The sequence below is a fragment of the Acanthochromis polyacanthus genome, chromosome 13 (genome assembly GCF_021347895.1).
Source record: "Acanthochromis polyacanthus isolate Apoly-LR-REF ecotype Palm Island chromosome 13, KAUST_Apoly_ChrSc, whole genome shotgun sequence".
Taxonomy (NCBI): domain Eukaryota; kingdom Metazoa; phylum Chordata; class Actinopteri; family Pomacentridae; genus Acanthochromis; species Acanthochromis polyacanthus.
Genome location: NC_067125.1, coordinates 17,195,416 through 17,221,919, shown reverse-complemented (window position 1 = coordinate 17,221,919; position 26,504 = coordinate 17,195,416). Strand labels below are relative to the sequence as shown.

Below are 26,504 nucleotides of genomic sequence, written 5' to 3'. Positions count from 1 at the left end.
ACATGGCTTAATTGAGGTCTATTCTAGCTAAATGCACCCACATGTATGTAGTGATCAACATTAGCAGGGGGAGGACAAAACTTGGAAGGAGTCTTTTAGTAGCTGCGTTCTCATGCTAAAGTTTCTTGAGGATTTCATGCCGTTGTTTTAATGAAGCCCGTGAAATGCCCACTGAAGCTCTTAGTCTGTCATTCTGCAGTCTTATTCAAGACTTTCCTCTTGCCACAGCCCTTTTGTGGTTCTAACTACCCGAGCCAGAGTCAGCAGAAAGCCACCAGCATGACTTAATGGTGCATCTCTATCATTAGCGCATTTTCCTCCCTCTTCGACCCTAAATGTCATCGTGAACTTTGATCATTAATGAGAACTTTGCAATATGTGTGTTCGAAACCATAATGTCTCAATATGTCATTTATCCCTCCAGTCATTTGCAGCGGACGTAGCTGTGGCGCAATTAAGGTTAACGCTGAATGTGTTTGGTGTGTGTGTGTGCTGTATTATGCTATCATGTGTGTGTGTGCCTGTCTGTGTGTGTGTGTGTGTGTGTGGTTTGTGTGGGCAGAGTGCCCAGAAGGTCATTTTGGAGAGCAGTGCAGTCAGACCTGTGAGTGTCAGAACGGAGGTGGGTGCAGCCACGTCACCGGGCGATGCAGCTGCACGGCCGGGTGGACCGGGGTCAGGTGCCAGCTGCGTGAGTAGCTCATCACTTAAGTAGACAATCACTCAGCATGACAAGTTTTGTATCAAAGCCGTCCAGTTTATGAACCACACTGCTGTGTTTTAGAAATTTGGATGATTTTCTCTTACAAAGTTTGATTAGATGTTATATTGTACAGAAATCTACAGATAATAATGGCTACTGAGAAGTGTTAGAAAATATACACTAAGACAAAATCTGAAAATAGACACAAATCTTTTGAAAACAGTCAGCAAAAACTGAAAAGTAGAAATTTGTATTCAAGGAACCGACATTTTTCCGTCACACCAGTAGGATTCTTTAAAGGCAGTGCTCAAAATGTTATTTTAGAAGTTTGAGATTTGACATTTTGTACCCTCTGAACCCCAAGCAGTTTCTGGTTGTCCTTTTCCCTTTCCTATCCATCTTTGACTTACTATAAAATCCTGCACTTCTATGGAAACAGCACAACCATGGCTAGAAGTAGAGGGAACTCAAAATGTTTCTTATGCAAGTTATGATGCCATAAATCATAAAAATAGAAAAGTAACAAAGTTTTCTTTGATTGTTTATCTTGCCAAGAATGAAAAATCCTGGAATCAACATGTACAGCATTTTTTCCAAGCGACTCTACATATTCCAGATATTCTATTTTCAGTTTGTTTCTGTACTTGTCACCTGTCTGCTCTGTGTAAACACAGCCTGCAGTTCAACCCAGGTCAGCCAGAATGTTTGTGACATGAACAAGTCTTTTTAGTTTTTAACAAGATCTGGGTAGAGTTTGCTTTTGGCAGCTCTTTCAATGAGACATAAAATAAAATGATTTTGATTTAGTAAGACTTTAAGCTTAGATTTAGTTATTTTCCTGATGGCACCACTTGTTACACAACACATGCTTCTCAAACCTGGCAGTGGATTTTGGGAGAGTTAATTCTCTCTCTCTCTCTCACTACTGTGTCTAGTTTTAGCATTTTAACAAATACTAACCTTTTGTATAACATGATATCCATGATTCTCCTAAACTTAAAAGCTGTTCATGTAAACAACCTTTTGCTGTTATGCATGTGTGAGTTCAGCATGTCCTGCTGGACAATACGGCGAACACTGTTCTGGCCAGTGTCTGTGTCAGAATGGAGGCTCTTGTGATAGCGTGAGCGGCCAGTGTTCCTGCACATCAGGGTGGACCGGTGCTGCTTGTGAATTAGGTGAGTATTACAGTGCTGTAAATTCTGCAACTTTTAAAGTTCTCTGTCTTTATTGAACATTTTATGTACCTGTTGCTGTTCACAATCCAATATCTTTGTTTTACATTTCTGTATCACTGAGATTTCTTGAATGTAACTTCCACATTAAGCTCCCTTACTGTCTCATAGAATGTGAAGAAGGACATTATGGAGAGAACTGCACTCAGGCCTGCAGCTGCGCGAATGGAGGGAGATGTGACAGAGTGACAGGGAGATGTACATGTCTGTCTGGTTGGATGGGAGAGCTCTGTCAGTCAGGTGATTTCTTATCTTCAGCACTGCTTTATTAGAACGTATTCCACAATAGAGTTTTCCTCCACTGCCTGCTGATATACATCGATATATATAAACAGGTAGGAGTGTAGCCTTTCCCTCTTTATCTTCCACCTGTGCTGCATTTGCTAACATTTGTGTAGCAGCAGCAGACTTGCTCCTGGAAAAATGCTATGTTGAGGCAATTTGTGCATTTAGCATTGTGTAAATACTATAAGTATACAAAAAAGTGATCATTTGAAGCTCTTTTCTTGCACTCTAATTGTGTGTTTTGTCTGAAGCTTGTTCTGAGGGATTCTTCGGGGAGCGCTGTGAGCAGAGGTGTGACTGCGTCCACAGTGTGAGTTGCCACCATGTGACGGGCCGCTGTGAGTGTGAGCCAGGCTGGAGGGGAGCCAGGTGTGACAAATGTGAGTGTGCACAGGACCGAGGAAATTGCCACTGAATGAAACTGGCGATAAAAGAACATGAGAGTTAACGTGACTGTGTGTCCCTGCGTGTGGTGCATTCACTGTCAGCCTGCCTCCCGGGTTTCTACGGCGCTTCCTGTGCCCAGCGGTGTCAGTGCCAGGCTGGAGTGTCCTGCCACCATGAGACGGGGAGTTGCGGCTGCCCAGCTGGACTCACAGGGCCTGGCTGTGAGAAAAGTGAGAACGGAAAGAAAAATCTATCTCTGCAAAACTAATTTATTTTATTGGTATGGTCAGCAGAAGCTGTTTTTAAATGTAGCTTTCACAAACCCCCTTTGTTTATATCAGGCTGTTGAGAAATCCTTGGCTAGTGTCACTGTGATGCATTTAAAACCATTTGGTCGACATTCATGGCTTCCTGATGGAAACACTGTCACTGTGGAAATGCACCACTCTTATCTGGATCATTGAAGTGATCACAGAGAATCATTCTCTTCATACTGATTAAAATTCCCTTTTTCTTCCTTCTCCCTCCTGGGAAACATCACTGTTTATTCCATTCTAGGAAACGCACTCCACCCCTACGCTAGACCCTCACTATCTGAGGACTTTATGAGATTGTTTCATTATTTAGGACTGTATATGAGCGGCTTCACTCCTCAGCCTTCCACCGCTCCCTCCACCCCCCCTCATGGCCTCAGCTCCCTTCCTCTCCTCACATACTCCCCAGACATCTGATAAATGTTACACACCGGTTGCCAAGTAAAACAGAAGGCATTGTTTTTGTCTCCTCGGCGGCGGATAAGGGCTTTTGGAAGGCAGACATGCATAATGACAGCGCCGTAATTGCCTCTTTAGTCTGGAGTCCTTTCTTATCTGTCCCCCACGCTGCCTGCTGCTGCCTGACTGAGTAGCTGAGTGCTACGGTCTCACCCAAAAACATGTTCGGTTCACAGATTCATCTTGTTCGCTATGACTGATTGTCCGGGGACTTCATTCATTATTGTGATGAGCGTATACGTATGTATGCAGAAAGACTGTGTGAAAGAATGTCCCTCTGTGTCCGCCCGGGTCCGGGCACCAGGGAAAGCTGCTGGGAGTTTTTGGTTTTGTTACTAGTCAATACTGAATGTCCCAGTACGTTCACAGAATAATATGAGGAAGGAAAGGGAAATGGCATGTGTCTTTGTTCCCACAAACTACTGAATGTGTGCATGTTTACAGCCTTAGCTGCTGTCTTCATTTACCCAGAACCATGCTGCACAAAGTAATAATTTACCACCATGCTGAAGTTCAGTCAGTCATTTTAGATATGCAAAAATATAAAGTTGAAAGCTACATCTCAGAGACATATAGTTTGGTTTCTTTTTATTTTACATACAGACACTACTGTATATCCCAAAAAACTGCTTGTTCCCAGCGTAGGTTTGCATTTAAACCCTGATCATTTTTAGAGAAATTGCATTCACTTAACTCTACAAACTGTTTTAGTCACATGTTTCGGTCACATTTTTACTCACTTTGGGGTCATTTTAAAATCATGCAACTCTATGGAAACATCACAACAATGGATAGAAGCAGAGAGAACTTTGTTTAGTGCAGCAGAACACAGTTATCATGCCATAATTCAGGAACCAAGTTTAAGTTCTTTATTTAGTTTCCTAAAAGCTGGTATCAACATTTTTCCAAGTCTAAAAATATTGCTAATATTGGGAAAAATTGGTGACCCTGCAAACCATAGATACTTTACTTCTTACATTTTAAATTTGCTTCCATACATGACTGTTTTCTGTTCTGTGCAAACAATCTGCAGTTCAGCAAAAAAATTACCTGTGTTTCTGTCTTGTGAATACTGGTTACAGTTGAGTCACTCATAGCTGCAGCAAGGAGCACTTTGAGGATTTCATTCTTTTTACAGAACTATTTTTGGTGAATTTATAAATGAGACGTGTAGTATGAAGTGATTTTAAAATATCACAGTATCCCAACAGGACTGCAGGTCACAGATGGTTAGTTCAAGGACTTTCAGAAAGTTAAAAATCTAATAATTATTCTCATTCTTCAAAGTTTCTGACTCTGATAAATACTGTAATTTTGACCATTTTTAAAAGATAGCATGCTTTTCAAAGCTGCTGGTGAGTTTTTCAATTCAGAAGGTTAATAAACCCACAATTAATATGCAGTACTGAGGCTATACTGTGACTTTTTTTCTGAAACTTAACACCCAGGTAGGTTGTTTTAGTCTGTTTAATCAGTTCAGAGAAATTTGAAATGATTCATGTTGAAAACAGCAAGCATTACAAACTTTAAATAATGTAGTAATTCCAGTATCTAATTTCAGTGCAGTTTGGAAAATAGTGCACATATATTATTTACAAAAGCCATTGCTTCTAAAACATTTTACATTTTATGCTCTTAAAAGATGTGGAGCTTCCACTGACCTATGCACAAAAGGCCTAAGAAATGTTTCCTTCAGAATTATGTTCCTCCCCCTTCTAAATATAAATAAATTCTCCCATTTGTATTTGCTGATTTATGCACGATACATTTCTGGATGTATCTTCCAGCCTGTCCTGCTGGCATGTTCGGGCAGAACTGCAGCCAGCTGTGTCGATGTTCAGGAGACCAGGAGCAGTGTCATCCTGTGACGGGGAAATGTAGCTGCTTACCTGGTTACTACGGGCAACGCTGTGAGCTGCGTAAGTATAATGTTCATTTTCTGCTGCCAGCATTGGCTAATCCGAGGCCAGTTTGACATTCATTCAACAGGCATTTTAATGAAAAGAAAGGTATTGGAAAGATTGCAATCAACTGAACACAAGCCAGTCACAACTTTAGTTCACATGGCATTTTGTCAGGATGCTGTTTTTACATCTATTATAACTGACTGTGGTTGTTCATATCTTTACATATAAAGTCAAGCTCAAAAATAACTGGTTCTGCAAACCTAAAAAGCACCTATAGAGTGCAACAACAACTACATCCCATTCACTTTTCTCTCTTTTCTTTCCTGCTTGTCGTCATGGTTTGTCTCCAGGATGTCGAACTGGGACTTTCGGGCCAAACTGCAAGTCCAGGTGCATCTGCATCAATGGTGGTCGCTGTGACTTCAGGACTGGGACTTGTTACTGTCCTCTGGGCTTCATTGGAGCCGACTGCAGCTTGAGTAAGTCAAGAAACCTTGAACATTTGTATCCCTGAAAACGAGCCGTTATTGTCGTTAATTGTAATTGATGTAGTAGGGAGTTTGTAATATGAAAACCCTCCCTGTTGTAGTAGAAAATTCTACTTAAGTGCAACTCAGGCAACTCACAAGATATTTATCCCCATAGGTTTTTGATTTGTGTGAATGAAAGTATGATCATTTCTGCAGGTTGTCCAAGTGGGTACTATGGGAAGGACTGTACCAAGTTGTGCTCCTGTGGGGAAGGAGGTCAGTGCCACCCAGCAACTGGGAGGTGTATCTGTGGCCCCGGTAGGATGGGACAGTCCTGCCAACAAGGTAAGGCTAAATGGATGTCTTGATTGTTTGCAGCATTTTATCAGTATATGGTATTTGTATAGCCTAGCCGCGCTCGACCCAGGTCTGAAGACACAAAGGTCTGGGAACTCTCGACAGGGAGGGAGGCGGGCTAAAAGGTTGTCTTTCAAATCACTCTGCAGCAATTGGGTAGGTATACAACCAATCAGCGCAACGAATAGGCTGACGTAGTTCCTAGAGCGCCGGAAATCAGAGGATGCGGGAGTTCGGTGAAGCCTTATTTATACAGTCAATGGGTGAAGCTCAAGTATATTACAGACATGTTAACAGAAAGATTATTCAGAGTCGGTGCTAATGGAGCTCAACGACTGTTGTCGTTTTTGTTGTCGACCCTGGCAGAGAATTAAATTCGTTACCATGGGTTGTCTAGCGCAGCTAGGCTAGTTGTTTCCGGTTGTTTCTGTCAGAATCGTCGTGCCTCTGTCGTCACTTAGTTACGCCCGCCTTCTGACTCTACACTTCATGGTGATTCGTCTGGCCAGTTTTAGGAGAATCCAACCTCGAGGCTTACCGAGGCTAACTAGACTCACCCTGGCAGAGAATTAAATTCGTTGCCGTGGGTTGTCTAGCGCGGCTAGGCTAGTATTTGTAGTAAATTTGTGAAAAATATTGAAGACAGGAGTCAGAAAACACAGAGATGCTATTACTAATAGATGTATTTTGGTTGAATATTTAACCTACTATCATGAATTTAAGACTGAATTTAATTTTGGCATTTTATGATTTACTGATAGTTCTGAGACAAAAAAAAAGAGAAAAATATCTCTACTAAATTCCAAGAGCAAAACCATATCACAGATGTCAGGCAAGGTTTTTGTTTAGCCTTTTATCTTTTACTCTTCCCTTGAGCATACAAAGAGTCACCACTGAGGCCAGCATGCATCAATGGGAAACACTGGCTCTAATGAGTTCTTTAGAAATAGGAGACCTATCTAAAAGAAAATAAGACAACCACTGAAATGAGGGGGTAGTTTTCAGCATTTTTCACTGTATATTTAAGTAACAAATTCTCCATTTCCTCAGTGTACGGCCTCTGATGATCACAGGGCTTTTATTCCCGGGAAACAGAGGCAGAGCCGAGTTTTCTTAATCTCTCTCTTTATCAGCAATTCAGCTGGATTGCGAACGGGGCTTTCCAGCGCTGTTTGCACTAAACGTTCTCTTCTTTACCCTCCTGCACGGACTTGGACATACCACCTCTTAAGTTCCTCTTGTTGAATGTTTACAGAAACTTATAAGAAGCTCATTCTCTGTGTTCCGTGTCGCTGGATTTGGCAAGGAAGCAAATAAATAAACAGGGAAATCAAAGACGGCTTGCTTATTGTTTTCCCAATCTAAATTACCCAGAGAAACATGATTATTCTTTTATATCAGCGCCAAATTAGACTACTTTGCCATCTCTTTAATGAACTGTTGCTTAAATAAACAGGATCGTGGTTAGTGGTATGTGTGTGTTTGTAGAAGAGACAGATAGACAGAGAACATGCTGTGAATGGCTGAACAGAAGAGTCTGGAGCTCTTGTCTCACTGTGATGCTCTCTGAATGTTTGTCCAGCGTGTCCTAGGGGGCGCTATGGCCTGCAGTGCAGAAACGCATGCAGCTGTCAGAACAGGGGTTTATGTGACCCGGTTGATGGGTCCTGCAAGTGTGGACTGGGCTGGACTGGACCCCGCTGTGACACAGGTACAACAACTTTAGATGCATTAAACACAATAGAGAATAATCCGCACTGAAATAAACTGAATGCTTGTCATGGGAAAACCAAAAAGTCAACAGCAAACAACAAAACTGGTGAAGAGACTTTGCTAAACAGAAAAAAATGCTGTAACTTTCTGAGTTATTGGTAAATTTAGGTTAGAGAAGCACAAATGCAACAGCTTCTACACAAGAACCCAAGATTAAGGAATTGTTTGTCATTGGAAAGTTTAAAATGTTTTGTATGTTTAATCCCATGGTCAGTTTTCCATGCCATTTAAGAAATGTCCAACCTTCCAGTGACAACAAGCCTTTTAGAGATCCTTGATAAACCATGAGCCTTTTCCTTTAACTCTCTGTCCTTAAACCTGATTCCACCTGCAAACAAACAGCTTGTTGAACGTCACTCTGTTAACATGAAACAGTTCACAAAGTAAGAAAGAATGCATAAACATAAAATTAACGAATAGATAATTAATTATCCATAAATGTCAAAATAAGGGCTTAACGTTTGTTCATTTTCTCATTTACTTCACATCATTACACGATCCAAATACATTTAATTTAAGATAAAACTTTTCATTCACTCTCATTTTTTCTGTTGTATTTTATTTCTGTTCAAAACTTTACTTTTTTTTATGACTTAAAGGGGAACTTCGTTTTTTTCAACCTGGGGTCTATTTTCATATGTCATTTCATACCTGTGAGTGATGGAGAAATTAATTTTCGACATAGCTCCAGTATTTAGCCAGGCAGGCAGCTTAGCAGCTCAGCTAGCAGCTCAGCTAACGAAAAGTATGGGGCAGCTGGCCCCCCCGCATCAAAGTCCGCCCTAACGTGCTTTTTTCCCACACTGACCGGCTCAGATAGTCTCAACGAGTGTCCCACAACATACTAGAGATGAGAAGTGAACGAAAACCTCCACATTACCTGGCGATCGCTCTTTGTTGTGGTCTGTATCCAAATCTCAGGACGCTAGAAAGCAAATCTCGTTCTGAAATCGCGCAATAGCTCACAAAATTGCGCGATTCAGCTTAATGCATCTTACTCATGTTTGTCTTTCAGTTTTATGTAACCATATTTTTAGATATTTCTGTTGAGTTCTGTTATGTATTCTATTTTTTAAAGTATGTTTGTTTGCTTAATAAAAAATTACAGTCAGTACTTGTGTGTGTGTGTGTGTGTGTGTGTGTGTGTGTGTGTATAGCCTGTTTGCAGGGAAAATATGGACTTGATTGTGCACAGGACTGTCCATGCCTCAACAACGGGACCTGCGACCGTTTTACTGGCAGCTGCAGCTGTACTGCTGGATACTACGGCCACTCCTGTCAGCACAGTATGCAAGCCTTCACTTATAATACAAAAATAAGCTTGGTGATAAGGTTACTAGAAGTCTTGCTGACTCTTTGAAATGGATCTGATCTTTTCTTTTCTTTGCTAGTGAAACAGGTGACAGTTCCTGCTTTGACTGAACGTTGATACAACATGAACGCAAGACCATTTCCAACCATCCCCTCAAACAGGCTACCCTGACCTAGATTCTCTGTCTTGTGTTCCTTCCAGAGTGTCCTTCTGGGTATTTTGGAGTGAATTGTGCCCAAACCTGTGACTGTAAGGTGGGACAAGATTGTGACCATGTGACAGGCAGATGTGTGTGTCTACCAGGTTATTATGGGCCACAATGTCAAAGACGTGAGTACATTATCTGTTGTTAACCTAAAGGTTATTCATCGAATGAGATCCATAAAGTGCCAGCTAGAAATCGAAGAAATTCTGAAGCACCTAAAAGTGTAGTACCGCTCAGAGTCACTAGGGGCTGGTTCCAGAAAAATCTCTGACTCCAATAAAAACCCATTCAAAAAGCATCAACTTCTCTTGTGAAATACTGTCAATATTTCTTTTCCCCACAAACCCTTCTGACGTCATTAAGTGAAGTTATTTATTGTGGTCAGTGTGCTTGTGGTCATTTTGAAAATAAATCCATAATTATGTTTATATCAAGGCTCAAACAGAGGTATGTTTGGGGATGAAAGTAGCTGGATTGACATGCCTGCTCTGCATGAAAAACTGTAAAAGAAGACACTGATTATAAAGCCTTTCTCTAGAAGTCAGTTCAAATCAATGAGTCTGTTTATACAGGATACAGTAAAACTACAAGTTTTTGTTTTGCCATGTTTGTACAAAGGGGTAACCTAAGTAACCTGATTAAATACACAATTAGACAGACATGTTGTTGAGCAAATGTAAACTTACAGTCACTCTTAAACACAATGGATATCTCATTCTTCAAGTATTCTTGAGGATGCGTTTTTGGGATGCTTTTGATTCAGCAGCGCCATGGAGACAGAAACACTCATGCACACAGTCACAAGCCTGTGCTCATTAAAAAACAGCCACCTGGATGCCCAGCTGCGATTGTACATGGGCAGATATGAGCATGAATGAATAAGAGACTTCCAAATAAAAAAAAACAAAACAAAAAAACCCATGAGTGCATGCTGGCAGAGAGACAGACAGGCTTTTAGGTAGGTGGGCAGGCTGGTTATTTGATGAGAGACAGGTGTTTCCTGACTGCTTAATGCGTTCTTGTTACATCCTTGTGCCCTCCTGCCTGCTCGTGGGGCTCTCAGCCGCAGTGTGAGCGCCTAAACGGCCACTTCAGCACCAGCAGGAGATATGAGTGAGCATTGAGGAGCAGCTGTAAGGCAATCATATGCTCCACAGACACACCTGACCCTATCTGTGTGTGCGTGAGAGAAAACGTCAGTCACATTGTGTTAACTCAGACTTGTGTGTTTATTTTTGTGCAGTTTATTTTTCTGTGCACAGAACTTACTAGGTTTAACAATCTAAAATGAAAAGCATAATTTAGTGTGATCACAACCTTTTCATATGTAATAAGTTCAATAATGAGCCAGTAATCTGTACAGGCTGATGTGTGGAGAACGTTATGTCCCCATTAAACTAGGGGATGAGGGGAGCAGCAAATGATATAAACCCTCGTGTTGTCCTGTGGGTCAAAATTGACCCATTTTAAAGTTTGAAAATGTGGAAGAAAAAAAAATCTCAGTGAAACTTCTGATGTCCACATTTTCAATATTTCTGGGAAATGTTTGAACATTTTTTTGGTGGAAAACAAAAAGAAATGGTAAAAATGTCCAAAATCCAGCAAATTTCACTGAATTTTGGTTGATTTTAGAAGTTTTACTGATATATATGTAATCACTTTAGATATTTTTAGGATTTTTTGCAAGATTTTTACAAATTTTTCAAAATATTTACAAGAATTTTCTTGCCAAATTTGAGAGTATTTTTTTGAAATGAAACTTTTACAGGAAACTTTGATGGAATTAGTCGAATTTTCTTCCTGAAGGTTTTGCAAATTTTCAGAAATTTGGGGAATTTTTTTGCTGAATTTTTCGATTTTTTTTCAGACAAGGAAACAATATTTTTTGGTGCCCGTATATGAAGACAACAGGAGGGTTAAGAAAACTGAGTTAAAGAAATAGGAAGACTGATTATGTAACAAAATGTGATTTTGTTGCAATTAAAACAAGATGAAATTCAGCAAAAAGCAAGAAAATAAAATGACAAAGCTGATCCAAAGACTATGAAGCACCACACAACAACAGCACACTGATTTGGCCCACTGGTTACAATGATCAGGGCTGCCTGCCTTTCTAAGCTCCATCTTAATGGCAGAGTACCACAGGTGCACTTGGCCACTCTCAGGGTGTGTAAGCTGAAGGAGGAAAAAAAAAACACACAAAGACAACCTACTGCACACATACAGCAATGAGGGCTGTAATCTAAGGTTATGTAATTATAGAAAAAGTGTATTGAAACCTACTGTTATGCATCAATTTGTGTGTTTTCTCTTTCTTAGGCTGTGAAGCCGGCAGCTTTGGGTCAAGCTGTGCAAAGTCATGTGACTGCGCCGGTGAAGCCCCATGTGACCCATCGACTGGACGGTGTTTGTGTCCCCCAGGAAGGACAGGACAGAGATGTGAAAAAAGTAGATGTCACCTTGCACAAATCATTTTTTTTATTTCATTCAATTTAAATGAAATATGGTTGTTCACGGGTGAAACTAACAAAAACTGCACAAACAAACAAAACGGGATTCTGTGGTCTAAAAGAGGATAGAGTATGGTTAAATACCACTGTCCCCCACTAAAAGTACCACACTGGTAGACCAAACAAAAATTAAAACCCCTTAAAAGAAAAACATCCCCCAAAACAAAAGGAAGGAAGTGCTGGGTTCTGGGCATTAATGACACTGAGTTTTCTAGAAAGAAGGCTGACTGATGGTGTCAAACCTTCCAGGTCCCCTACCCCCCAAACCAACTGAGCAGTTGGGAGATCCCTCCTTATATCCCCACCCATCTGACTGGCAACAGCCGACAGCCGAGCTCAATCATACAGGTGCAGCAGACTGAGCCTGATCTGAGAGTCAGGCTGTGAACTTTCCAAGTCCATAACACCCTCTGTCTGTTCTTTCTCAGACTGTGCTGGAGACCGTTTTGGCCCCGGCTGCTCCCTGCAGTGCCAGTGTTCCCACAGGGCTCGCTGTGATGGGGTGACTGGGCGATGTCTTTGCCCGCTTAGCTGGCTTGGCCCAACTTGTAGTGAAGGTAAACCTGAGCTCCTCCTGCCACCCACACTCACACACACACACACACACACACACACACATAGAGTTGTCAAGCTAAAACAAAATGGACACATGCACACACAAGGTCAAGGGCTGTAAAGCTGAACCAGCTTTAGTGAAATACTGTGTCGTGAAGTGTGAGAGGCTGAGCCCCATCACTCTGTGTGTCACCCTGTCTCCCTCAATAGCGGCTCCTGTCTCCTGACAGTTATTTTAATCTGCACCCAGCATGATGCCGAGCTCGGGGCTGTCTTCGTTTTACCTCCTCAAAGCCAAGCACACGGGAGACTACGTAGCAGTTACTTCTCCTCCAAAACCCCCAGAACATTTGCTTTTGATTTTCAAATAGTGCTGATGTCTTCTTGCCTTTTTTTTCTCCTTTTCAGCGCTGCTACACCAAACTCCAGGAGTGCTGAACTTCTCCGTGTCCCAAAGAAAGAGAAGAGCAGGCAGCAAAACCACATAACCCAAGCAGAGGTGCAAACTGCTGGCTGGACGTTCAAACGCAGGACTTGGCTCGGCGAAGCATTACTCAGATCATCTTGGTGAAGGTGATGTTGGTATTAAAATGTTCTGTGGAGCTGGTATTCGGCTGTCAGAAACTGGCACTCCATCACCAAGCCTGGAGCTCCAGACAATCAGCCAGTGGACCTGGCATGTGAGAGGCCTTCAAAGGACCATAAACTCAAACCTCTTCTAGTCTGTCTGAGGTTTAAAGTCCAGGGCTGCAATACACGCAAATACCTGAATCATATTTGATACTATTGCTTGTTTGAAAGTGGATAATTTTCTTTCCAGTTTGACATTTAATGTGCTGTTAAGGGTTCTTCGGGCATTCGGACCATACATGTGAACCTTTACAACCTCTGCTAAAATGTATTTTTTCCGTGTGTCCCTAACAAACTTAAGCATGAAAGAATTCCAAGCATATTTCTGGTGAAAATTAAATGTCTATAACAGATTTTAAAAGAATATGGGTGACCTATTCTAAGAAGAAAAAAAGCGCATACAGGAAGCGGAGAAGTAAGATCCAAAAATATAGTTCAATAAACAAAAAATAGAAAAGACTCTTATGTAATTCACTTACATCACACTGAAATGAGTCTCCATCATTGTTATACAGGCATAATCTTAAAACATTTCTTCTTTTCTGTGTGTCTTTCTCATAATTTGCTGATAGATTTTTATGTTTTGACTTTCACATATTTTCCCAAAAGCATGCAGCTCAGATAACTGGTTTGTTTCAGATCCAAACAGTTGCTTGGTTTGAGACGCAAGAGTGAAATGAAACCCACCTTAACTTATTTAACTATCCATAAACCTACTTAGGCTGTTAAATGAAACACCTGATTGTGACATGAAGAAGCTTCATTCATCCACACTGCATCAGTTTTCTTATTGTCTTCCTGTGTGCTGATCGCAAAACCCTGCAGGTGAAACTTGCAGCGTTGCACTTCTTTGTTCAGATCTGTTTTTATTGAGCCGGCTGTTGATACCAAGTTAAAATAATGAGAACATGATGTTAAAGATTTTATTTCAGGAGTGCTAATCCACTTTTTTTTTATATACGTGTGCAATATTAAAAAAAATTATTACAAGATAAAATCACAAGTCTTGTATCGTGGGTATCACTTACAATATGTGTGCTTTTTATTTGAATGAGCGTGTTTCTTTGTCCCCAAAAACTGTGTCATTAATGTATCTCAGGTCAGTGGCAGTTATTTCAGTTGTAACCTACTGTGCTCATTTCCTGACTTGTCAATGGTGCTATATTGTATAAAATTGAAAAATTCCATTTATCAGTCAATCCAATATATATATATATATATATATATATATATATATATATATATATATTAACATATAATATATATATATATATTTTTTTTGATGTATTTTTTTTCATTTGTGGTTTTGTTTTGATAGAAAAGGAAAGAAAGCCATGAACCAAATAAATAACACATCCGTGGACATCTTGCTTTTAACCGTCTGTTTGTTGAAGTGTGTGCTTTGAATGCAGCGTTGCATGGTATTGATTTCTGCGATCCTTGACGGGGGCGGGAGGGGAGCGGTGAGGTATGGATGTGGAGAAGGGGGGCCGAGAGGTTCCAGCTGTCATGGAGAACTATGGGGTCCTGTGTGCATATTTGTGCGAGGCTACTACCAGGCATCTCTCATCAGCCGGGGCAGGGTCAAGCATTAAGGGCTCCCTGATGGAAGTGTGTGTGTGGGGGTTGTGGGGGGTGTGGAGGGGCACCTGAGCAGGCTGCCACGGTGTTGTAAGGTATGTGTGTTGGGTGTCGGCATCTCGGTGCACTCTCCCCGAGGCATTTTTCAAGTGCACTGGAGCGTTTTTCCATCCTATAGGCCAAAGACGGCCGCATGGTCCGGCAGAGGCAGGCAGGTGCCTGGACCAAACTTGCACCCCCCATATTCCAGCATCCCTGGGGTGAGTGATGGGTGAGTGGGCTCACCAGCAGAGGACAGAGCCCCCTCCACCCCCACACACCCACTCTCCGGTGTGGCTGATGGATGGCGGAGCGCTCCGGCTCGCCCTGTGTTGTGACAAGCAGCAGATGTTCTCCAATAATGTTTATCGGCCGGGCCTTCATCTTCAGATGACACACACCTGTTTCCAGTCAAACAGGCCCAGAGAGGCCATTCATCCACCGAGCTCTGGGTGGCCACTGCACCGCTGTATCAGCCCGGCACACTAACGCTGGGTGCCACAAAAGAGGAACTGGCATGACCAAATGTATCTGAATGTGAAGATCAATAGTTAGTGGAAGCCGAACGTCCTGTCTGTGCACCACAGTGCTGCACCGTTGGTCCTTTCTTCTTTGATTTCACATACTGATTCAAAAATGAGCTGATTCAGATGTAATTTTGGTTGACTTGATGTGATCTCAGGACCTCAAAAGCCACTTTTGTTTTATTGCAGTGAGTGAATAAAGATGGTCTTTGTGCTAAAAGACTCCTGGAAGGGAAGAAAATACTGTTAAATGCCTGCTGGCTTATCAGGAGAGAGAGAGAGAGGGCTGCAGGAAACTGCCGATGAAATAGCCCGTAAAAGGTGAGATCGCATCATGGGTACTTTTTCTCTGTAATTAAGCATACGCCACTCTTTGCGAAAGAGATTCTATCACTTTACTGCCACGGCGTCGCATTTTAGAGATAATTTCTGCCCCTCTGCGTTGAACCAGATCTCCCAGAAGGCCACAGTGTTTTGAACTCCAGCTGACAAAGCTGTCTGTGCAGATAAAAGCAACGAGGGGGGAAATCATTTCAACACGTCCTGCACCATTTGTCTGGTTGTTGCCTGAAAAAATAAATATTAAAATGTCCAGGCAGCAAAAAGATGTGTATCGAAAAACTCTCCCACACTGTGAGCACAGAGCGTATCTTTGGTTTGAACGTGTCAGCTTGTCTGAGAAAAGCTGCTTGCATCATTTAGCAGAAGTTATCCTTGTTCTGACCAGAAACCGTATTGAGGTTTGTTTTATTTAATTGGTGAGGTCTTCAAGCCTAAATGTGCAGGTAGGTGCATGTCTTTTTTTCTACCACTGGGTGGAGCTCAGTGCAGAACAGAGAAACCTCCTGAGCAGGAGTGCACATGAGTGATTGCTTCACAATAATTCATTTTGATAGTCAAATTGTGTTGCACTGATGCATACATTTTATGTAAAAGTTGCGCCAACAGCATGAGAAGCTTCATCTTTGCACCACTCCTTTAAAAACTGAGCCGAAGGCCCAATGAGTTATTTTCTAATCTACTCCAAGAGCAAAGAAAGAGATGATTTCAATAGCAGGCTCCAAGTGGTTCTGCCACCACGCCTATCCTGATTAGACTCGTCATATTAAAAACATGTGCACGGCTGCTCTGCTCTGTTCCCTGGGATTGTAGTGACTGTCCATCAATAACACTAATGACCCATAGCCTCCAGGGAGAAAAACAAACAGTGTAATGAAACCGCAGCCTTAAACTCTACTGCTTTCTAAGAGGGAGCAGACAGAAAAAGACACAAAGATAAGCAGGGAAGAAGAAGTTGGTGTGTTTGTCCTGTAAACACACAGGAGGACCCAAACAGAGTAGGTGCTGCTGTTAAACATGATGTGGTGATTTGTGGAGTCTCCCCACCCAAACGCTCTGTGCCAGCTGTTAGCGAGCACCCTTACCATGCACCATACTAGCCCCCCTCGAAGGATGCACCCCCACGCCCTCCAATGTCTCCCTCTTCGAAATGTTTCCCCTGGTGTCTGAGTCAGCAAGGGTGCCAAGTCAATCAGCGTGAGAGCTGCCAGCTGTAAAGGCCTCCTTCTCTCTGGGGGTGTGATGTATGTTCCTGCAAGCGGCCTGGTGGCGGTTACATGCCACACAGGGTTGGCTGGGCGGCAGAGAAAAGGAAGGAAGGAAGGGTTGGGGTGAGGAGGATGAAGAAGAAGAAGAAGAAGAAGAAGAAGAAGAAAAAGAGGGGGGGGGGGGGGGGGAGTGGACGGTGGCTGAACAGGAGCTGTAATGAGGCCTGATGGATTCTGAGGCTGTGCCAGCTGCCCCATTAGCTGAGTGGCTCCGAGCCCCACCAAGAGCTGCCCACAGTGCCCACCACCACACACACACACACACACACCATGCGGACACGGCAGCTTGGGGATCCAGCTCCCCTTTGAAGCACACACACGTTTCACATTTAACTAAAGCAGATTGCATTGACTAATGTATGCTCTTCTGTCCGACTTCCTCAGCTCTTTAAACACACACTTACACACACGTCCGCGGCCCTGCCAGCCACACTTGGATACACACTGAGCCCTTTATGAAAGGCTGCGGGTTAATGATGGCAGCAACTCGTCCCAACGTGTTGATTAAGTGTGAGAGGATACATGGGTGACATTGGCATGTGCTAATCAACACTGATCAATCCAGTGCACACACACACGAGCTGCCAAACCCACCGGCTGCCCAGGCACAATGACTTTACACACTCTGCTGTCTATTCATAATATTTATATTTTGGTGTTCCTTCAAGAGACAGAGGCTTTAGACTTTTGTCTAGGGGAAGCTTTTTTTAATATACGTGATGTAATTACGTGGGCAATTTGAATTGCTGTGGGGGCAAGGTCACTGAAAACTTGGCGGCTGCAGAAAAGCTAGTTACCAGATGTAGTCAAGGTATAATTCCTGTCTGTTAAATCCTTGTTTTACGGTTGCACCTGCAAAAGAATGCATTTTCTCCAAGTGCATAATCAATCTGCACCAATATAGCATGATTGGAATTATCTCTGTGCTTGTTCCAGTTATTTTTAATAGAACATAGACAATCTAAATTATAGTTGAAGTTAAATCACTGTTCCTCTTGGTTGCTTAGGTGACTCCAGTACAATGAATTATCTGACTATGTGCAGTGTAAAAGACGTAGGCTGTAGTTAAAAAACTGCTGAGAATTTAAATCCTACTCTACAGCTCGCCTCAGCCCCACAGAGTTTTACAGTGTCTTTCAGGTCATTGTTTTGGTTTTGCGGCCTGCAGCTTTACTGTTTTGGTTCACTCTCACTGATCCTATAGAGTTGGTTTTGGCAGCAGCACATAGCTGTTGTCAGTAAGAAACTTCTAAAAAACAATCCAACGACTGACTGACGATGGTGTAGCATTTGCCTGCTAAAGAGCGAGAAATTTCCATCAGGAATAAGTGGAGACCAAAAACAAGGCGACTAAGGAAAGTGATTTAAATTTGTCAAAAGCCTTGCAAGAACAGGAAACAACATAGAGGTTGATGTTTCATATCAGCTGGAATTGTAACTAGGAAACTGTATGCTAATGCTATATTCACTATATCAAGGTCATGTAATGTCTGTTGCTCTTTCAGGATAGTGTAGGTACTGACTTAGCAGACACAAGTCTTAAAGAAAAGGGATGCAGTTGCTTTAATACTGACAATGTCCCATAATTACATAAGCTTGAATTTGTCCAGTACAGGTGGTAAAACCCATACTCAGGACCAGTATAGCTGCCACTTCATTCTGGCCCCGGCCTACGCCATCACGACCATCACTGCAGCTGACCTCATCAAAGCTGGACGACCCATGCTGACCTCATCAACACTGCATGACCCTCTGTGACCTCATCAAAGCTGGACGCCCCACGGAGCCCTGAGGGCTGACGACAGGCCTTAAGAAAACAACCCATCCATTAGGGTGCCAAGAGCACTGTAAATGCCGAGTGTCAGCGCCAGCCATCTTCACTGTCATGCCCAATTCTGCAACCCCCCGCTCGAGCTACTCGCCGGACAATGGAGCTGCTAAACCTCCAACCCTCCCAGCCACAATGTCCGCCCACGTTGGCTGGCAGCAGTGACAGAGGGGGGTGCCGGATGGGGAGGCCTGCTGCAGGATGGGACTCTTATTGAGTGTTTGAGCGATGAGCCAGGTCATCACATCTACCCACCTCATCCATCATGCCCCACAAACGGACACAAATAAAGAGGACACATTCCTGCCTCCGCTCCCACTACCACATTCAAGCCCTCTCCAGCCTTTTCTCTGCTTCCCTCTCTCTATGTGAGCCAAGGCCTCGAGAAAAAAACAAGAGGACCAGAGTTCAGGCTCTCCCTCGCCCTTGGAGGCCATGGGAGCGCCAGAAGAAAGCGCCAGGTGGTGTTCTGACTCACGTCTCTTAGTATAAATTTCAATTTAGGCTAAAATGATGATGGGCAGCCAGAAGGACTATATGGAGCGGGGAGGTGTGAGGGAGATGGAAGACAAAAGGTTGAGCGAAACATCTGAGGAGAAATAAAGAAAGAATGGAAAACATGTCAATCCACATTGTAGTCCTTTATTTCTTAGTTGTTCCTCCCACAGTATTGAATTGAAATGCATAACAGTTACATTGTAGAAAGCATTAAAACAAAGTACCTCAACTTGCTGATTACTTTTTAAAATCGATTATAAACAAAACAACGACAAAAACAAACAGAAAAATCTGGTCCCTCAAAACGGGAGAATAAATGAAAGTAATCTGTTATTTATCATAAGTTTGGCACAAGGGATTAACATGAACCGAACATCACACAAGCTTGCAGACAACCGTAGAAAATGTCAGATACAGATCTTACCAGACCAATCATGCGCTTATGAAGAAATTATACCTGGCTTTTTATTATTCATTCTTTATAATGTTTTTCATTTTTTACAATTGAATCATTAAATTGTCATAGAAAAAAAACCCTAAGTAATATCTATTCATCGACCGGTTTCATTAGTAGAATAAGGAGTGAATTGTATGTTTAATACTATCCGGCACTCAAATGTAATCTACAAACCCCATTGAACTCTGGGATAGGCCCGGCTTTAGGAATCTCCCCTTCACCTGGGCTAAGAGCAGTGCTATTCAGTAAACAAACTACAGTTTGCCAAGAAATAAATACAATTCTCAAAATACAACAGCAAATAACAACAACAACACCAACGAAAAAAATGAAAACAAAAATCATGATTGTCTAAAAATGAAAGACACACGAGCATGGAGTAGCTAACGACTAGCATTCAGGCTATTTAGTGGTATTGTTGGTGGACTAGGATGGATTCAAGGGTTTTGAAAAAGACATATGCCCTTTACAGAACAACAATTAACTTCAGCACTGGCTACTTATCTCAGTAAAAAAAAACATTGTGTTTTTCTTCTCTTCCACTAAAAAGACAATCTATTTATATCCTTTCACAGATAGCGCAGGCGGGCAGGATGGAGTGCAGTGGAGAACAGTTGTTAGACACTTGTGTACAGTGCTATGATTGTGCAGACACACGCAGCTATGAAAATGCAGATAGGAAACTGGCCTGATTTCAGTTGAACAATTACTTTTTTTCCCCATTTGTTCTTCAATGACTTCAGTGATATTAAAGCGCTGCTAGTGCTGTCCTTACATGGAGCGGTTTTTCATTTGAACCAAAGTTGCTCACCCCACCTTTCAATTTTTATCATCAAGTACATGTATTTATGAGAAACACCTGTGGATCTCCGGGGTTTAAAGGGAATTCTTGTTCTGGTTCTTATGCTTTACACACGTGAAACATTCTAGGCTGAAACCAGCTGTCTTAGAGACACGACCAAACTCTCACTCTTAGCGTAAAATGTTCTCCTCGCCTTCTATGTGCTGGTCAGTCTAGCAGTGACACATCAGCACCTCCACCTTCCAAATCTATCAGCTGCCTTTGCGGTGCAAAACATAGAAATTCAGAAGAATAAATACAGCTATTATTACTTTAGAATTATTATTTTCACCACATCCTGGTTGGTGTAAGAAATCAATTTTAAGGTCTCAGAGGGACGTTTTGCTCTCTATCTGCTGGAGGTTTTAGGGGCTGGGTGTGGGTCTGGGTTCTGCTTGGACAGTGACCCTGCTTTTGTGTGTAAGGCAGTCAGATGGGCCGTGGTTCTGCTCAGCAGTCACTCTGTGGACGATCAGGGGCCCCTGCAGATTAGCCCCCCGCGATGGACTCCCAGTGCCATAGGTAGATCAGGGTCAGGAGGGGGGAGTTGAGAGGTGTAGGCTCTAAATGGGAATCATCATACATGGCTGAGGGATTGGATGGCACTGGATTCAGCGGCAGCCCGTGCCAGACTGTGCCACATGGTAGCTGGGGTATGGGTGGCCGGGTGGAGAGAGTCCTTTTCAGCCAGAGACAGCATCATGGCATACGCCTGAGGAAGCAGGAGATGGATTACACTTAACTTTCAGTCTTAAATGTTAACATATATACACATGGAGGTAAACAGGTGTGCATGCATGTGAAGTGAGACTTTTTTTAACCTGAGACTTAGATTTCCTAAAGAGGGGCTGTTTGACTGCCTCGGTCAAAGAAGGGGAGCCAAATGATCCATCGTCCTCGTCTCCATCTCCGTCACTAAGCTCACTCTCCTCCAGCTTGCGCATTTCAGAGAAACGATGAATGTGATCCAAGGCTGAGTAGCTGCTCTGGTCCTCCTCATCCTTATACCTGGAGGTCGAGCACAACATTAAAATGAGCCATTTTCAACATTTTCATGCTGACAGAAAGATGTGTGTTTTAGATTTGCATCCTTGTATCAAGCTTACCTCCTAGGAGAGGTTTTACAGCTGAGGTTCAAGTCGTTTTGCTCACTGAAGTCCATTTCATCTTGCATTATGTCATCACTGAGGTTGCCAGGAAGCACCTTTCCTTCCGGCTTCTCGGGGGTGTTGCTGTTGTCTTCTCCTTCTTCTTCATCAGCTTCCAGCTCCTCCGCTTCCTCGTCTTCCAGGTCACGTGACCCGTGGCTGGCCATCAGGGGCTTCTCCTCTTCAAATGGACCACCGTTTAACCTGACACCAGGAACATGAATTAAACTGACAAAGAAATAGAAAAAATGACTAAACAAGTGACCATGTTAGCTGCACATTTTTGAAAAATTCTCCTCTAATGTTTCAGAAAACTTCTTCTTCTAGTGCTTCTTTTATTAGTAACATAAAGAATAAGACAAGAGTAAAAACTCTACATGTATATTTAGTTTTTGGTTTCTAACATGCTCTTCTAAAAGTCCTTTCCAACTACATATAAAACAGCGGAACATATGGGACAAAAGCAAGAAGAGATGGATCTGAGGCAGAACATGGCAGCTGGGATTGAGCAGAGCCGGAATCCCGTTTGTCATCGAGGCTTTGGGGCCCCTTTGGGCACGGCAGCACTGGGCTGATCAGCGCAACACTTAAATGGAGTGCTCTGCCTCTCTCCTTGTTTATTTTCCCGACTATCTCGTATTCATCTAATAGGCAAAATATTTAGCTGACAGCCCCATTTGGTGGGAGAGTTATGAGAGTGCTGCCAACCGGCCCATTCCTCCATCCCTGCGGAGGGAGAGAGGGCCAGCTATCCAAACTGCCTGAGTCTTAATCTGTCCCTCTGTCTCAGCGCCACAGGAAACCACCATTTGCTAAATCATCTGGAACCACATTAAGACTGATTCACTAATTATACTCTGGGACATCTTTCGTCAGCTCCCAAAAATGCCATTTCTTGCACAAAGGATTCGAGGACTGAAAAGGGAACGGGGAGAAGTGGATGGACAAGGAACAAAACACATCAAGCACAACGCCACGCAATTATGGAATGTTTATAAGCAAGATACCTGCATTTGAAAGGGGCACATGTGAGCGTGCAGAAAATGCAAAAGAGGGAATTCTTGCAGATTACGTTTTCGCACATGAAGGATTTGCATCGTTTCGCCTTGTTTATCAGCAGCTGATAATACCGCACTTTCAACAAAGTCCCCACAGGAATAGTGAGTTCGGGGCAGGAAAGGTGGTATTTGTGCCGTGTTCAGCTTTGCAAAGCGCGCTGGAGGAACTAGCTCCAAAAGAGAGAGCGAGAACTCTGTGATTAAGAAAACAGATTCGCTAATTACGCTTTCAAACGTGGTAATTTGCTGGGGATAAAGTATCTATCAGAAGTAGTCAGGAGCACAGCACTTTGAAAGGAAACACAGGCCGACCCTTTGACCCCACCCCCTCTACCCTCTTCCTGTAGGCAGACATGTTGGTTCCAGATGTGGTGTTCTAACTGCTGCACTCCCCCCCTCCCTCCCGCCTCTCTTCTCCCGTCCCTCTGACGCTCTGTGCCCCCCCCCCCTCTGCACAATCACGAATCAGTCTGCGAGATCTCTATCTGGCTTTTACAATCTGTCCTGTGATCACACCAACATGAGGCGCAAGAAAACAAACTTGGAGACCTGAGCAGACCTCTCAGCTGCTATCTGATCTGATCACAGCTACAAGAATTTATTTGCATAATGCTCAGACAAAGTTGCATGGATATCTTTTCCTGCATGTGGCCAAAAGGCAACTGATATAAAGAGCTCCTTCACATTTTCAAAACCTGCGATTATCTTAAGTGTCCGTACAGATGATTGCTCTCTACTCAAGACTTTGAGACATGACGCGATTATTAGCGAAGGCTCACTGGGTGGTATGAAAAGTCAAAAATGGGCCGATAGCAGCTGACCCATAGTACATGTATTCAAGTTCTTTGAGCCCATTTTAAATGGAAATAAAAGTCACAGTTTGTAGTCATTTAATGTACATTAGTAAGTATAGTTTCATGAACAGTCATCTGTATCTAATTTTCTGATGCTGGGGGTCAAGAAACAATGATTATTAACGATAAGCATCTTTTTGTTTGGCTTGCTCGATACAGATCTGATCAGGAAAATAGACATGACCACATTTAAACTGTGCTTACCCTTCTTCAGAGGGGTCCGGTGATGCCTGGTTCTGGCTCGTGTTGCTGATGAAATTTCTTATCTCATTAAAATAAGAGTCTTCTTTGTCATCCAATATGGCGCTGCCACTGTCCAGTTCAGACTGCGGGGACGACATCGCAGTTCCTTCAGAAAGACAGAATATTCCAGTTTTTATTTGTTGGGAGATTTCACCATGATTCCCTAAAACATTTCTGAACAATGACTGCTTGCTTATTTCAAATATCTCATATACTGTATCTTCAAATAAAAATAGACGATCCTCACATGGTACTGCAGTGTGATGTCTGTATCTGCTGGTTAAAGTGATAAAATAAATTCACAGTACGTGAAATCCAGTTTTTCCCTACTGATGTAATCCCATTACATCACAGGAAAAAACCTGGAGTGTGCATCTTGTTATGCACATTTCCACTGAATTCTCCATGAAATATTTGGTATCTTTGGAGACCTCAGGACCCTGGCTACAATTGAAAATAAAGTTACGTGAGATCTGAAAATGCTTGCCTGCACCAAAAGCATTTGTAATGATACACTTACCAAAGTGTTTGCGAGGTTTAAGAGGCCACAGTTTTATTACGTTAGAGAAATAGCTGTTCTGCCTGACATTTTTCAGTCTATTATTTCTGTGTTGTGTGTTAGGGAACGTATTGTTTATTGCTTAAAAGTGAAAGCTTGGTCTGATAATTGATTTTGTACTTGATTGATTGCACATCGTGTCTGATTGAGTGGCAGCCTCCTGCTGCTGTCGGCTTGTGGCCAGGTGTCACTGCTCATTTTGCTGATTCAGAGCCAGAGTGATGCAACCTATCAAACCCGTGAGCTGTGATGCTGATGAAAGCAACTCATTCAAAAAATATTTTGCATGGCTGCTGAGGTTGATGACAGATTTATATAATTTAATTTCTCAGCCTCTAAGATCGTCTCCAATCATGAGTAAATTATGTTTTATATTATTCAGCAGAAGGATTTATGAATCTGACCAACTAGCAAAGCAGCTCTCGTTTTCGCTGATAAAATATGGAAAAAAAAAATGCTTGAAACAGTAGAGAAAACTACAATTTTCTGTCATCTAATAAAGCTTCCACAATCTACAAAACCTGCTCCTCACCTGACAGGTTGCCATTCTCGTGCTTTTTGAGGTGACGGTCCAGGTTGGTTTGCTGACCGAAGCAACGGTCACACAGGTGGCACTTGAAGGGCTTCTCCTTATTGTGGATGTTACGAATGTGACGCTGCAGGTTGGAGGAGATGCTGAAGGAACGGTCGCAGTATTTACACCTGCAGAAAAAGCGGAGGCCAGTTTACTTAAACTATTTTAAATATCAAACAAAAGAAATACAGCAAAATACAACAAAAGCTGCAAGTCATAAATACAACTGCAGTGCATAATGAATCAGGAACCTGCGGTTTGTTCTGTGGGAAACATAATGGGATGCATAATGTATGACACACATACACACACTCATACAGACAGTCCCAGCAGTCCTGCAGTCCCAGACATGATGGAGGAGCTTGTTTAAGGTGAAACAGCTCTGCCTCTTATCTCCAGCCAGCGCAATAAAATTGCATTCTTCTCTCACAAAATAAGCACGCAACAGATTTGGTTCTAGCCCTGCAAAATTAGGGGCTCTTGCCAAGTTTCTTCATGCAAAATTATACGAGAAGATTACATCTTTTCTTCTGGTGGAATTAGCTCGCTCGATTGGCTGTCCCTCAGGAACCCCTCGGTTATCTCCACAAAAAATTACAATAAACAGCAGCGATCTTTAATGGCATGCCAGTGTGTAGAGTGCAGGCTATCAGACTGGGGCAGTAGAGGCCTGCATCTGTCTTTCTCTCTCCCCTGTGGTCAACAGGCCTCCACCAAACTTTGGGCCAACATTCCTCTACCTTAGTAACTACAAAGCTGAGCAGTGCTAGCCAGGGTACACTCATTATCCAAATGTAGTAAACGTACAAAATTCATTTTTACACGTGTGCCGAAATTCTATTGCATTGTTACTTTTACTTCTCCCTCAGAAGCACCTGGAACAATGTGCTGTGCTGATGTGGCGTGGAGGCTGAGCAGGGAGACTTTGACAATGGTAACCAAAGTTTCCCAAACACAAAACAAAATTAGTAAGATTAGTGTTATTACCATAATTCCTAAAAAAAAAAAAAAAAAAAAAAGAACTTAATCTTATGATGGCAAGAAAGCTTTCCTTGGTGGGGCAAGTAGCCAAATTTTTGCAGCTCACTTTGAGTCTGGCCTCATAAGCACAAGAGAAATGACCACAGCTGCCGGGTCTGGACATCTGCCCATGCTCCTCATCACCCCAATTTTTACCAAACTTCCTCCCTTCCTCTCAGCTCTTTTACTCCGAGCCCCCTCCCTCCCCTCCTGTCGCCCAGGCGACGGACACCATTTTTCATCAGGCAAATTATTTAGCAGTAGGATAATTATTCCAGGCTTTTATGGCATAAGAAAACATACATAAACTCCGTTCTAAATGTAGACAAGTAATCCCTGGGAAAACATCCACAAGCTGTTAACAAATGAACGACGTCTGTCTGTACGTCGGCTTCAGAATACACTGTGTGAAAATGTGTTTGCTGCTTTCACTCACAGGAGAGAAAAGCAGTTCTTCATGGAGGAGTTAAAGTGCTATTGCACAAATCAAACAATGTGCCTCTAGAGTTTTGTATTGAGTGAGGAGGATAGATGGAGGGATGCAGGCAGAAGGCAAGAGAGGAGGATGTTA

At 42.6% G+C, this 26,504-nt stretch overlaps 2 protein-coding genes across 18 annotated transcripts in view; one reads left to right on the top strand and one right to left on the bottom strand.

Annotated features, from left to right (window-relative positions):
* Positions 1-14,294, top strand: part of megf6 (multiple EGF like domains 6) — a 70,541-nt gene extending 56,247 nt beyond the window's left edge. The window contains exons 25-38 of the mRNA XM_022192570.2: positions 563-691; positions 1,753-1,881; positions 2,050-2,178; positions 2,475-2,603; positions 2,712-2,840; positions 5,171-5,302; positions 5,641-5,769; positions 5,977-6,105; positions 7,700-7,828; positions 9,048-9,176; positions 9,404-9,532; positions 11,727-11,855; positions 12,346-12,474; positions 12,881-14,294. Coding sequence (XP_022048262.2) covers positions 563-691; positions 1,753-1,881; positions 2,050-2,178; positions 2,475-2,603; positions 2,712-2,840; positions 5,171-5,302; positions 5,641-5,769; positions 5,977-6,105; positions 7,700-7,828; positions 9,048-9,176; positions 9,404-9,532; positions 11,727-11,855; positions 12,346-12,474; positions 12,881-12,960 — 1,760 coding nt within the window. The 3' untranslated portion in view covers positions 12,961-14,294. The remainder of the gene's footprint in view (positions 1-562; positions 692-1,752; positions 1,882-2,049; positions 2,179-2,474; positions 2,604-2,711; positions 2,841-5,170; positions 5,303-5,640; positions 5,770-5,976; positions 6,106-7,699; positions 7,829-9,047; positions 9,177-9,403; positions 9,533-11,726; positions 11,856-12,345; positions 12,475-12,880) is intronic.
* A 5,009-nt stretch (positions 14,295-19,303) lies between these two features.
* Positions 19,304-26,504, bottom strand: part of mecom (MDS1 and EVI1 complex locus) — a 132,295-nt gene continuing 125,094 nt past the window's right edge. For 10 of the 17 annotated variants that reach the window (XM_051958031.1, XM_051958033.1, XM_051958034.1 and 7 more), the window contains 5 exons: positions 24,872-25,041; positions 23,742-23,886; positions 21,584-21,853; positions 21,299-21,485; positions 19,304-21,189 (listed from right to left, as the gene is read on the bottom strand). In XM_051958031.1, the coding sequence (XP_051813991.1) occupies positions 21,055-21,189; positions 21,299-21,485; positions 21,584-21,853; positions 23,742-23,886; positions 24,872-25,041 (907 nt within the window). In that variant the 3' untranslated portion in view covers positions 19,304-21,054. The remainder of the gene's footprint in view (positions 21,190-21,298; positions 21,486-21,583; positions 21,854-23,741; positions 23,887-24,871; positions 25,042-26,504) is intronic. The other 7 variants (XM_051958035.1, XM_022192559.2, XM_022192562.2 and 4 more) reach the window with 1 other exon arrangement.